Here is a 14,073-nt window from a genome sequence, read left to right as displayed (position 1 = left end):
GTTGAAAGCAGTTTAAAGGAGATGAAAAGAACAGTGTGAGCTCAGTCTGAGATGTGAATGTTTCTTGGTTTATTTCACTGGTTTGGTCATGGCAGGAATACTTCTCCAAATTAGGTGCCTTGCGTTTTTGGATGGAGCTCCCAGTGAAACATGTGTCAACTTTAGTCGCGCCACTCTGCCTGAGAGACAAAATCCTCTTTCTGGATCATTATCACAGCAATGAAGTTTTATTTGAAGCAACACCAAAGTTCAGGACAAAGTATGGAATAACTGACATTAAAATATTTTAAGTGAGAGGTTATGTAATGATAATGTCTTTTGCATAACCAATTAAATTATGAAACTTTTAATGTGCAAGACTCAGTGACAGTTAAGTCACATACAATTGAGTTCCAGCAGTGGCTGAAAACCTCACAATAAAAATACTTGCCTTATAACTTGGCTAGTAAAATGTCTGGTTTGTGATCAATCCAGCAAAACTTCCAAACTTCAGTCAAATTAGAGAGAGGGTTTAGTATCAGACATACAGTATTACAAGATACATGTAAGAAAATCCTTCCTGTTAAACTTAAGCAGCCTGTAATAGCATAGCAACATTTAAACATTATACAGTTTTTACACTACGTACCATATGACCATAACAACGACACGCCTGCTTTGTGATATGTTACCAGTTGATTCTCATAGGTGAGAAAGACTACACGTTTGACTACAAACAAGTTTCTGGAACGATTTAAGCAAGCACGCACTGCGGTCACTGAGTGAGCGCAGTAATACACTCTTGTGTTGTCCTTATACAGAAATACAACAGACTTCTCGTTTGTTCACTCTGTTATTTAATTTAGCAATCTGTCAGTGGGTCCACTACTTTGACCCAGACTGAATTATCTCAGATTGATTGCCAGGAAATTTGGTTGAGACATTCATGTTCCCCTCTGGATGAATGGTTTACTTTTCTGATGCCAACATCTGGTCAAAAATGTACTTTGTCCAGTGGTTTATTACTAAATTCCTGCAAGACAAATTACATTTCTATCTTACTTATCTGTAATGTTAGCTAAGATGGTTAGCATTGTCATTGTGAGGATGTTAGCATTTAGTGGCTGCTGTGTCTAAACTACAACCTCAAAGAGTGTCTAAAATGGCTGTAGGCTGTTGGTGTTGTTATGTAACAAGACACCCTGGGTCACATTTTCTTTTACCTTATTCCTAAAGAACATAATTGATCTTTTAGCATATCTCCATTGCATTAACTTTTAAGGATCTCTTAAATACAGCTTCGAATATCACTTAACCTGAACTGAACTTTTTATATTTGGCAAGGCTGAAGGCTGTGGAATGTCTGTATTAGTCGATCATCAACACTTGGTGGAGTGTACAAGTGAAATGGTTGCCTTTAGACCTTTGAGGATGTTTAGCATGAGAGTAAGAGCCTCATTTATAGTAACACAGTTTTATTATGGACATCCCCATGTGACATTAAACTGTACACATTGAAAACAAGGTAGAAAACAAGAGCAAAAAACAAGCCATGAACAATCTCTTTCCCCCAAAAAGGTTATCAGAAAGAACTATGCATAAACACACCATGGTGACAAAGCACTTTTTAGTTTTTCTTTTTTTTAGACCAGACACAAGTTTATTTGCTGGGTCTTTTGATAACAACAACAATATTTACTGAGAGAACATTTCATAATGTATCTTACACAGAAGAGCACTGAATGTAGAATGTAGAATGCAGATAAACATTGGAATAAATCAGAATTTGTGTTTTTATTTCAGTATGTAATGTAAAGAAACCAGCCTCAAAGCAACAAACTAGTGCAGCTACCTCACTGATAAATGGGTTAAACTCTCCTCCTGTAACCAGCCCAATGAATTGCTCATGCATATACAGTATATTCATGAACCATTTAATTACTGTATTTTTACAATTTGGGGAATTGGCCGCCTGTGCGCTTTCCTGAATTGATACATTTTTCCAATTCTTAGATTATCGCCAGCTCAACAATTCACAGTGGAAGAGTTTCTCCAGATAAAAGCTACCTAGCAAATTCCAATCCAGAATTTAGTGAACAGTTGTGACCTATAAGATCCGACTGACTGCTAAAAGAAACAAGACTTGAATGACAACATGATTCACTAGAAGAAACTCATCAGCTCATGGGGCTGCATTGTGATTGTTGGAGACTTTTCAGCTTCGAATTCAATACTTGTCTGACTTTATTAGCACCATAAAATATGAAAATTATAAGCCAAAAAACATAGTGATCTACAAAACATCACAGCAGGCACAGTCAGATCATTTTTATCCACAGAGATGCAGTCTCTTCTTCAAACCTCTTCTCTGATTTTACTCTGTGTTGAATGGAGTGACATCACATGAGGTGCTTTAACAAAGTCGCTTTTGAATTTACGGCCCATGAGGAACATATTTTAAAACAAAAAATCCAGCCGTATTTCATCCTAAGAGTACTTTGATAGAGGAAATGTTGTAGAATTTCACTCGCGGCTCTGTTAGGAGGGGAAAAAACTAGATGGCCATGCATGTTAAAAGCCTATGTGCCATCAAAGCCCCTTGGGCTACAAAGGGCTCTTTTAGCAAATGGATGGCAACAGCTGCAAACTCTGGGCTGTTCTTAATGTGCACGGTGCAGATGTCTGCACTTGAGTCCCACAGTCTGAGACAGATCTGTCTGGCTCTACACTGGGCCTCTCTCATCATATCACTGTAGCTTCATTAAGCACTGAACTCGATATCAACATCTGCCTGACAGTTTTTGCTCTCCAATTAAAGAATAACCTCACTAAAAGATACAGTATTAACCATTGCAGATACTTGTTATAAACTGTATGTATCCTGTTATCTATCTTGTGTTAGCCTCACATAAAATGATTATCAGTGTACGACACCATGTCCCTTTTCACACGTGGAAGCCGGTTTGGAGACAAAAAATATTGTAAAAGTGGTAAAATCCACACCTGTAGGATATGCTGTGTCTGAATTATAAGATATTCCCTAATCATGTATTGCTTTGAATTTTATCACCAGATTCCTCTCATTCTCTGGCACGAACTAGAGCATACAATGGAGGGAAACATGACTGCATCCAAAGGGAATCATACTGCATTAGCACTGCAGCCGCCTCTGTAGCCTTTTAATTCTGAAAACTGGAACGACAATGTAGAGCTGAATATTTGATGCTGCAATGCAAAACTGTGGCTCTGTTTAATGGCTGGATGCCTGAACACTCTCCAGCAATATGTGGATTTAAATATTGTCCTAACAAGGTCTATGATAGTTTAAGGTGAAGAAAGGTTTATTTGCAGAACAAACCATTTATGTCTTACAGGCTCACAGGAAGTGGGAAAAAAATCCAAATAAGCACCTGGATGAGGCGACAGGGATACATTACTGATCAAAGCTATTGGGAAAGAGCTGCAATTACCAAAATCAATACACAGTGATAAGAAATGCGTTGCAGTCATGAACCATAATTCAATCAGATAACACACATCTATCTAATCAGTGAACTGGGACAGAACATTGTTGACTATTGAACTCATTTAATGCTTAAAACAAATACAAGTTACTTCACTGGGTCATCACAATTGAACAAGAGATTTTTTTTCATATTTGTAACACCCTCAGAAATATACATTCACATGGCTGCATACAGACAATTTTCTCTCTTTTGATTTACTTTCAATAACATTAAATCGACAAATTGTATGCATCACCCCTTTGTATGACAGTGAAGCCGCTAGTGGCATATTAAAAACGTACTGGAGGAGCATTTTTAGGTGAGACTTTGGAAATAAGCTATGCATCAACTTCATCTATCCATCATCGAGTCTCTATGTTTGCAGTCAAAATAGGTATATTTTACATGAACAGAGTCCCTATGCAGTTGTCCCTAAATAAATCCTGACTATAATCTCAACCCTATGTACAGTATTTACAGTGGAATGTTGAACATACTGAATACAAAAAGTAGATTAGGATGGAATGAAGTTACAGTCAGTATTACAAAATAGAAACTCATAACACCCCAACAACATGAAGACAATGTTTACATCTACCAGAATACAGAATGTCGACTTAACTCTGAAAGGGTTTTCTTTCTCCAACATGTCTGAGAAGCAAGTGGCAGTGGTTTCATAATGGCTGCAGAAAACAAGTGAAATGAAACCCTAAACTTGTGCTTTAAAAGGGGGCAGAGTTGATCTTTGCTTTGGGCCAAAGTTACATTTTTCTTTTTTCTTTTTTCTATAGTCAGTTAAATCTCTTGTCACTGTGTTTTCATTGTTGTGCTTAGAAAAGTCAACGATGTGCGACTAAGTTGCAAAAGTTCTCTTATAGATCTCTTTAGGACTTTAGTATTGAGAGGGAAAAAAGTGCTGTATCACTATTTATCCATCAGTAAAGTTTAAAATGGCAATGAATTCAGCTTTTAAGAGATCAATTGATTTACAGATCAAGATAAAGATCAATTTTTAGCATTGTGCTGGAGCTCAGATGGAAATGTATCCCCACTATACTAACTGAAATTCACTGCAAGTAAAGAACCATCAAGTGTCTGATCTGAGGAGGTTTGCAGCCCATGTCATATTTCAATATTATTTATCATTTCAATATTATTTATCATGTTATTCTATGGCATGAATAACTCAAATGATGGAGCAGCAACCGTTCAGACTACCTCTCCTGACTTTGATAGGCACTGAATGCGAGAATAAAAGATAAAAACATGCTTTTCACGCGTTTCTCTCCATAATGCTGTGATGCAAACTACGCGGAATTGAAAAGCTACAGCAAAGCAGTTTATCGGCAGGTGAAGAATAAACTAAAGGCTGTAAAACTTTCATTTGTTTTTGCACTTTGAAAGTAGCAACCCTGCCTCTGAAACTTTCTGTAGCAAACCTCAAGTCTCCCACTGTAGAAATAAGGCTGTAGAAAGTGAAACTAAACTAAAATGTAATCAAAAGACCTTTAATAAGAACATGATATTCCCCACTTTGTAATGTTAATTTGTGTTGAAAATGCAATATAAATTGAGGCTCATGATTAACATGCTCATCTAAAAACATACAGTAGACAAGCATGAATTGTAAAACATTCACATCTCCAGCCGGCAGAGAGATCTGCTCTCAGAGAGATGTTATTTTTTCACCTTTATTTATATATATATTTATATACTTTTTGTGTGTTAACTGCAATATTGTTGCTGGGTACTGTGTGCCCAAAAACTCATACCTCTGTCAATACTGACAACACTAACAAAGTGTCATCTTTAGAGCTGCAAATGAGGACAAACGCACTGGAATTGATACAGAAAAAATAGCAACATACGCACATCCACTCCAACACAAAAAACATGCATAAAATAAGGCTTAATATAGTATTTATACTGTTCATTGCCAGTCAGATATGTTGTTTATATCCATGGATTTACTCCTTTGCTTCTGTTTTATCCCATATTTCACACTGAACTTTTTTGTTTGAAGCAAATGCATTTTGCTGATTGTATAATGGACCTCAATGCTGAGGAGAGAAACAAGTAATTTGCTATGCTACAGTAGCATCCACTGGCACTTGTTAACAGTGATTTAAAAAGCCATATATATATATATAATGCCTTCAGAGAGGGTCATTGTATCTCGATTGGCAGGTTAAGATGCCAACATCAGGGGAAGGACAACCATTCATTCCTTTAAAATCCCCCAAACAGCTATTGAAATTCATTTCAGAAAGAAAAAAAGGAGATGGAACAAAAACATCATGAAAGCAGCAGGTGACTTATTATACTAGCATGGCCACCGTCATAATTCCCTTTACATATTCAAATGTTTTCTCTGTAGATGTACATAAAAAACATTAGTTGACATTTTCCTCCTATCTGTGTCCTTTGTGTCCATGGATGACTCCTCATAGCAAATGCTGTTGGTATAAGCGAGGAGGTTTAAGCCAATTCTTCAGTACACAGTCACCACAGTTATAACGAGAGACAAAGTCATCATTGGGAAAATCCCCAGATACCTTTCTCTGACATCCATTTGATAAAAGAAGGGTTAGAACAAAACATAATTGTACCAACTCAACACAAAAATGTCATTATAGTGGTAAGATTGAGAGCTTGTGTACACAGGTCAACCTGTTCAAGTCAAGTGACAATCATGACATTTCAGAGCATTATTGAAGGTTTCCGTGGACACCAAGACTCACCATAGCTCTTTTTTGGACACGATTGTGACGCACCACTGAAAAGTAGAAATTTTTGTGTATGATACGACTGCAGCCCTTCTCTGCCTTGCTATTCTGATTCACTGATGTGGAAACTAATTTAATGAGACTGAAATTTAGGCAAAAGACACTCAACATTTATCTGTTACTGCCATGTCCATATGGCTCAGTAGACTGACTCCCTCTCAGTAAAGAAACTCATCAAGCAAATAAACACAGGGGGTTAAGAAGAAATACTAAGCATGTCTTTGGAAAACAGCATTAACGTGTCTGCTTTTAATGCTGTAAATATACAAAGATTAGTAATTTCATGAGCTCTAACCCCAGTGAGAAATGATACAGGTCCTGTATGGCATTTTTTTTTTCTTTCTCTTTCTCAGAAACATTTGACCACAAAATTACAAACACTTAGAACTCCACCTGCAATTATGTCAGACATTTAACTCTCAATTCTCTGGTCACTTAAAAATCATACAAAAAGACATTATAAAAATAACAAAACGGCAATGGTAATGGAAAAAAACCCAAATTGCACATCCAGTGTAGGACTTTCACAAATGTGCTCAGCAAAACCTCAACCTGCAGTCTCTTTTTATACATTTAATACATTTATAACATGAAAAAATACACAAAAAGAATATTACACCAGTATTAATCAACCGATCACCTCGCTGACCTCGTAAGTCAGTGACAACGAGTCCATTTACATACCTTAGTTTGTATTCTTTGCCCATTCACCTGATGGAACTGATACCAATGCTGACATGTTGAGAAGTTGATGTTGCTAGCACTTTAAATAGACGCTTGATTTTCTAAATGAGATTAGTTGGATGGGGTCTGATGTGGGGGGGGGGGAGTCATGGGGAAGGGGGTACTAGGTTGACCAAAAGAGGAATGGGACTGTGAAGGGTGCTGTTTGACAAATGGGAGGGTGGGGTCGTGATGGAGGTGAAGGGTGCAGTGGGATGCAGGTGGGGGACAAAGGGTTGTTTGGTTTGGTTGTTGCATGCCACTACACATACCACTCTTTCTTAGAAATGACAGAGCCGTCGGTTTGAGAGATCATATCGTCGGCTATCTCAGGTTCAGGGTCATACTGGAAAGCCAGAGTCCGCTCGTCATAATCTCGGCTTTCTCCTTCATCCACAGTGAAATAGGGCCTCTTCAGGTCCTCTTGCTCGGTGTCAAAATCGCGCTCGCTCGCCTCAAACCCTCCGGTGCCACCAATCTGGGCGGGTTTCTTCTCGTCGTCCGAGTCGTCTGGGTACTGGAGGTTCTTGGGGATGGGCGGGTGGGCGGGCAGGCCGCCGGCCTTACTGTACCCATTTCCAAACACATGTTTCTTGGTGCTGTAGTCTCCTTTGAAGGTGCGCTGGCGGCGGCGCAGGAATATGAAGAGCAGTATGGCCGCCACGCCCAACAGGGCGACTCCCCCCACAGCGCCCCCGATGGCGGCACCTGCATTGTGCTGCTCCTGCGGGATCTCATCGTCCCCACGTGGCGGGTTGTTAGGGAATTCTGGGTAGGAAAAGACAGATGGAAGGGAGTGTGTCAGTGCTCTGGTGGGAGGAGGTGCTTTTGTGCAGGTGCAGTTTTTTTTTTTTTTTAGGAAAGATGAAGTAAGGGAGACAAGGACGGAAAAGCAAAGGGGAAAGGAAGGACCCCCGGCCCCACGACAAACCCCCCAACCCCAAAGGAGCCCTTACCAGCACTGTGGCAAGGCTCGATCATCAACAGTCACATGCAGTTTCAGACATGAAATGAACAACCAGTCCACCACACACCTTCAAAGAGTGAAACGACTCAAGAGATTAAAGTGAATGAAGCTTCGTCAGCATGCATTAACCATCATTTCTTCTCTGTTTAGAAGACGGAGGAAAATGAAACAATTCAATGAACAAACTGTGGAAGAATGAATTAATATGGCCTTTCAGTTAATACATTGAACTCTGTATGTTTCACACAAGTCAAAGAAAACACATTGAATGATATATTGTAGTACAGTCCAGCAAAAAATAGCACGCCATGGCATATAACCACCTTCATCATCAGCGTAGTGGTAATGAAATGAAAGAGCACTGCCAGAGATGATTATCAGCAGCCAAGCATACACAGCCACGATGCATCAAGAGAGCTGATAAACATGAAGCTCTTCTATTCAGGCAGCAGAGCAGGCAGCAAAATATAGAATGAGCTTCCAGAGAAAATATATAGTATTCAGTGAAGACAGTGGAGAATAGAGGGACAATTATCAAATGATCAAACAATAAATAAGATGCCAGGGACTGCCTTGCAAATACAAAAAAGATCTGCTGTTTTCACCTGACTATACCATATCTGGAGCTAGACTGAGCCATCACATTCATTCCACCCTTTTAGAGAGCATGCAGCCTACTCACAGGAAGATAAAAAATGCTCACGACTAACACAGTTGTTGCTTACAGTGAAACTAAGCATAGAAAACCTCGTCCCTTACATAAACATCTTCACTTAAAACCAAAAAACGTACAGAGCTCTTTCGAGCGCAGAGACAGAAGATACTTTTATCTGAAATGTGATCAAAGCCTGGAGGCGCAGAGGTAGTGGTTGTCTAAACCTGCAGAGCAGAAGCACATTTAACTTCAATGGCAAACGCTGAATCCTCAACAGAAAGGTGGAGGGGAAAAAACAACAAAGAGTTACACCATCTACTAAACAAATGGTGTGGGAGAGGACTGAAAAAAAGAGAGAAACGGAGAGGAGGATCGGAGGGAGCTCTCTGTTCACGCAGGGCAAACCACATACTTGTATGTACAGTAGAGACAAGGCAAGGCAGGTCTGACACAGATAATATTAACTGCTTTTGATACTATCTGCCTACTGTTGTACTGATTTATTACCATCCTATTATGACACATCATCATATTGATATTAACACTGTTGATCAGGTGTCTTCTCAAAGGAAATATCTGGATCTGATAAGCACAAGTACTGTAATAACTTAATAAAATAAACTTTGATTTACATTTACATAAAAAGACGTCATCCTGTCACACCTTGAATGGTTTTAATTATAGTTTATATGGGCACACATTATAAATGGAGATGTGTCAGCAGGGCTGTTGCGACACCTGGCAGACATCATGGCTGCATCAGTATTGTCCTAAACAGGAAACTATTATATTTAATACACACAATTATGGTTAATATTGATGGGGAATTGTCTTTCTGAAATTGGAAACTCGTTTACAAAGTAAATGATTATAATTGAGCCAAAATGAAGGTTTATGTTAAGCAATCCTAAAAGTTCCTTAGAGATATTAAATTCTCTGTGCTGCCTTACAGAAAGTCCAATGGAGTCAAATCGCTGCAAAAACCAGCAAATCTCACAACCTCTGCCATCCTCATCACGCAAAACAAATTTTGCACATAACCTGAATATGATTTTCAAATTATTGGCCTAAACTGTAGAATTGAAAGCCATTACACTCAATTAGAACTGCGTTTTAGTGGTAATGATAAATCTCTGAAGAACTGGGGTAGAAAAGGATGGTATTGGGCGAAGTAAAGAAGCTGCTGAAGCTTTCCTCTCTTTTAATTACAATGGCAACCTATCAGCCTAAAGGAGAGACCTCCCAAACACAGTCACTCTCCTCAGCTGCTCTTCCACTACACCCTTTCTCCCAGGGCCGACTGCAAAGCTCTCCAATTTCTAAAGCGGTGCCGGGCACAGTCTCAAATATCAGCTCAGGTTTTAATCTGACCACCTAATGGGATTATTCAGACACAGGCCTTCATTACACACATGAATGAGAGAGCAGAGCCAGGTCACCTCTGCTCGAAAACACATCCTCCCACCAAGTCCAAAGAGGGTTGAAAATTCAGAGGATTGAGGGAGTAGAGAGAAAAGGGAAAACGTTCTCCTGTAATCCTCTCTTCTATCATTTTCTGCCTTCCTCTGCTAGGATTCTTCTTCGCTCTCATCAGCCTCCTTGTTCAATCTTAATTAGGCAGCTTTTTGCATTTCTGGGGTTGCCAAGACTCGATATTTACTACTTAGAGAGGTGAAAGACACAATGCAGGACTATTAAAACTACAGAATAGTGGCAGTAAAAGAAGATGCAGAGAGCTTTCAAAGGTGCTCCCCATCACCTCCATTTTTATAAAGGATCAAGTGACACCACCTCTTAACACCAATATTTGAAGAATGTCAACGCTAAAGCTTGAAGAATGTGTTATTGTCCCTACAAACTATAGACATGAAAGCAGTTGTAAACCTTCAGGTATTTTTGTGGCGTTTTGGCCGGCACATCCATCTCGGAGGGAGCCTTGGAAGTTACCTTACCAAAACAAGAGATGGGGTTTCTAAAAGAGTTATTAAGATGCTTTACTAGAGGGGAAATGAAAAGGAGGAGTATTCAAGTGTTCAGATGACTCTACCCCTGTAATGGGGGTTCTCTCAAAGCAGACAAAGAAGATCTGACACACGAGGAAAGGCTCATCAGATCACTTCACTGCAGTGGAGGAACTTTTATTTTGCAACTTAATGAGGTGTTCTGCCAAAAGGGGACTGCCCGTTCTCACCGCTTTATCCCTCACACTTCGGCTCTGTACTTGTCCCTCTGCAAGGTCACATCACAACACCACCTTCATTCAGCCCACTGGCCTTGTGCACACACGAAGATAACAAAATGGCAAAATATTTCTCAATTTCTCCAGCGCGGAGGCTTTGTCTAGCCCATGTACTCTGTGAATGTGACTATGTGATATTAGAGTGGCTATGGTGCAAACTAATCACATTACAGAAACACTAATAATAAAACACATTTGAAATGGTCGGGGTACGTAGGGGTGTTTGACAGCATGGAGGAGGGAGGAGGCGTTCCACCAGCACGCCATCGCTACCGGCAACACCTGCCAACACATAGATAAAAAAGACCTCAAAGCAGCACAACAACAGCCCTGATACTGTTCCAGGCAACAAAAGGCAGTGTCTATTAACACCACTCTGGAAATATGCAGATAGTGGGGTAACCTTGAGTTGCAGAGACTAAAATGTACTATTGAGATTAATAGGTGCCAAGATGAGCCATGAAAGGCTATAATTCAATCCAGAGGCATGATAGATTTACACAGGTAAAGAATAACATGAAATACTGCAGCTATTTAAATGCATCCATGCCGTTTTGTATTGCATTAATCATACAGTTTTGAACACTCACATCTGACTTGATCAAGTGGATGATTTACTACTTCCCAACATTTTAGACAAAATCCGTTTCCTTCACAACTCCATGAGTGCTCTCCCTCTGAGTCATTTGTGTAAGACTGAAGTGAGTCTTTAAGAGAAACAAATGGTAAACAAATGCGGCACACTCGCAAAAAAAAAAAAAAAAAGCCTGACATCTTGTTGTGGAAATGACACATGCCAGATTTGTGGTTTCATAAAACAACATACATTTGGAACAGGGTTTTGTATTTCAGTGTAAGCTACAGTGCAAAACTACCAGCTGGAGCAAATGTTCAAAGATATCGAAGGAGAGGAGTGTCTGAGGCAGAAGAGGCTTTTAAGTGAGAGAAACTGTATCACAACTATGTCCTGCAGGCACTGTTTCTGGGTGTGCTCAAGTCATGTCTGCACATGAAAAAAGAAGGAGAGAGACAGGTACAAACATTCCTGAGTCTTAGCGCAATCACCTGGACAAGGTGTTATGACAGAGGCTGGGAAAATGAGAGAGGATTTCAAAGAGCGGTACAGGGAGTGGTGTTCTAATATGACTAAATGAGGAACAAGCAGCACACAACAGAAGATGAAAAGAAAATAGAGGGCTACTCTTAGAGTTTGAGGAGTGGCAACAAGGGAAAAAAAGAAAGAAAGAAGACGGAGTGAGTGCCTGTGAGAGGTTGGGGAGTGACAACGGCAAATAAAGAATGGCATAATGAGTGACTGAGAATGGGGACAATCGAGGAAGACGCATTAATTCAGCGATTCCAACGATCCTCATTACTCCCCTGTCTGAATTTGCCAGTGGTTGTGAAGTCATGGAAATGTAATGCTGCCACAACGAATAAAAGCTCATCACTGACAGCAATTTAACATGCTGCACGCCCGGGGAGTCAGCGCTGAGGCAAAGCTCTTTTCCACCCTATCTCATGCTCCCTTCCAATATCTACAATCTCTTTTTTGTTTGTCAACATATATTTTTTTCTGTGCTATCACTGATTTTACAGAGGCATAAGCTCGTCTCATGTGTAGGTAAACCCCACTTGCGCCATAAAAGCCTTCATACTAGTAATTCAAATTCAACTCCCTGTAAAAAAAAAAAAGCCAATAGACGAGAGGCATGGAATGTGCTGGAGGAGATAACACTGTGAAATACTGGCATCAAAACACTGGTGACATCATGTGTGGCATGTTGTGAACATGCAGCGGCTTGCAGGACAGTCCTGTCAGAGAAACCGAGACTGCTTCTTGTTTTCATCTCTGTACAGCACGTAATCTCAGACTTTTTTTTTCCATCTACTGGTGATCATGTCATGATTCATGACACTGACAGTCTCTGAATCACATTTATGCTGGTTTGTAGTTGAAATAAACAATAAAGTTATATCAACAATGAACACTGGTAAGATGAGAAATTATAGCAGAGATCCCACATACATATTGTGTTAGAAAGTTCTGGAAAATACTGGAAAATGTTACAAAAGAAAGCATGTTTTGTGCCCTTGTAGCTATAATATGGTCATTTTGTGCTACGGGGGTTGTAAAAATCATTCTTAATGCACCTTTAATGAGCAATGAATATTTACACAGGCATCTAAACACTAATGCTGGCTCATAAGGTGCCATTATAAATGCATCTCAACAATTCCCTGTTAGCCTGCATGTGGCTGTAGTGCTAAGTGGAAGCCCTGTAAGGATGAGTTATTGGGTCAGCAGACATGCAGCAAACAAATCTGCATGTTAGTACGTGTTAAGCCAGGATAGGTCGGGGCACTGTTTGTTTACCACACCACCCTACCCTCAGCATCTCCTCTACTGTTTTTTTTTTTTTCCTGGTTGTTTTCTGTCTCCTTGTTGTTATTTTGGAGCTGTGTGTGTAATGAGTGAATCACCACCCAGCATCAGCAGCAGCAACAGCAGCAGCAGCAGCTCTGGAGCCAGTGGTCAGACCCTGGGACAGCGTCTGACCTACTTCATCAGGCTCTCAGGGAGGCGTGACAGATCCAACACCACACGGGTGGACAGTGAGGAGGAGGAGGAGGATGGAGGAGCAGAGCTGGGCCGAAGGGGCTAAGCCAATCCCCCTGCTCCATCTGTCTGCCACATCCCTCTCCTCTGCATATCCTCGGGAGAGAAGAAACAGCAAGCCATGCAGAAACAAATGTTAAGATAAATCACTACGATCTCAGCTGCTCTACTCTCACATGCTCTCCCCTGGTGACATTTCCATTTCACTCCCACAGCCAGGCTATGTCTTCTTCTCCAAATAAAATAGACCCCTTCACACACTGAGCATCCCCCTCCTCCATTTTATGCAAAATGAGCTGCAGCCACAATGTCTTCCCCCTCAGCGCTTTCCCTGGCATAGCACATCGCAGCAGAGGCTTTATGGGGCGGCCTATGGCGTGCGAACGAGGGAGCGGCTCATGCTAATGTCTCATTTGGATAATGAGGTATATTCTGGGCAGGATCTGAGCAGCAAGCATCCCCTCCTGTAGTGAGGATGTGGGGGCAAAATAGTCGCTCTATCAGGCTGCAGACCCAGAACCTTCAAGGTTCGGAGCTGCCTGATCAGGAAGTTCAAGGGTGATGAAAAGCTGGCAGGGGGAGCAGGGGAGAATACGCT

General features: G+C 40.5%; 1 protein-coding gene across 7 annotated transcripts in view; it reads right to left on the bottom strand.

Annotated features, from left to right (window-relative positions):
• Positions 1–14,073, bottom strand: part of nectin1b (nectin cell adhesion molecule 1b) — a 146,937-nt gene that overhangs the window by 69,185 nt on the left and 63,679 nt on the right. The window contains exon 6 of one of the 7 annotated variants that reach the window (XM_051398168.1): positions 3,548–7,762. The exons of the other annotated variants lie outside the window; for them this stretch is intronic. Coding sequence (XP_051254128.1) covers positions 7,257–7,762 — 506 coding nt within the window. The 3' untranslated portion in view covers positions 3,548–7,256. Of the gene's footprint in view, positions 1–3,547; positions 7,763–14,073 lie in introns of those variants that run through there. 7 annotated transcript variants of the gene reach the window in all.

Source organism: Dicentrarchus labrax, unplaced genomic scaffold, assembly GCF_905237075.1.
Source record: "Dicentrarchus labrax unplaced genomic scaffold, dlabrax2021, whole genome shotgun sequence".
In the NCBI taxonomy this organism is placed as follows: domain Eukaryota; kingdom Metazoa; phylum Chordata; class Actinopteri; family Moronidae; genus Dicentrarchus; species Dicentrarchus labrax.
Note: the sequence above shows the minus strand (reverse complement) of the source record. Positions and strands in the feature narration are given on the sequence as shown.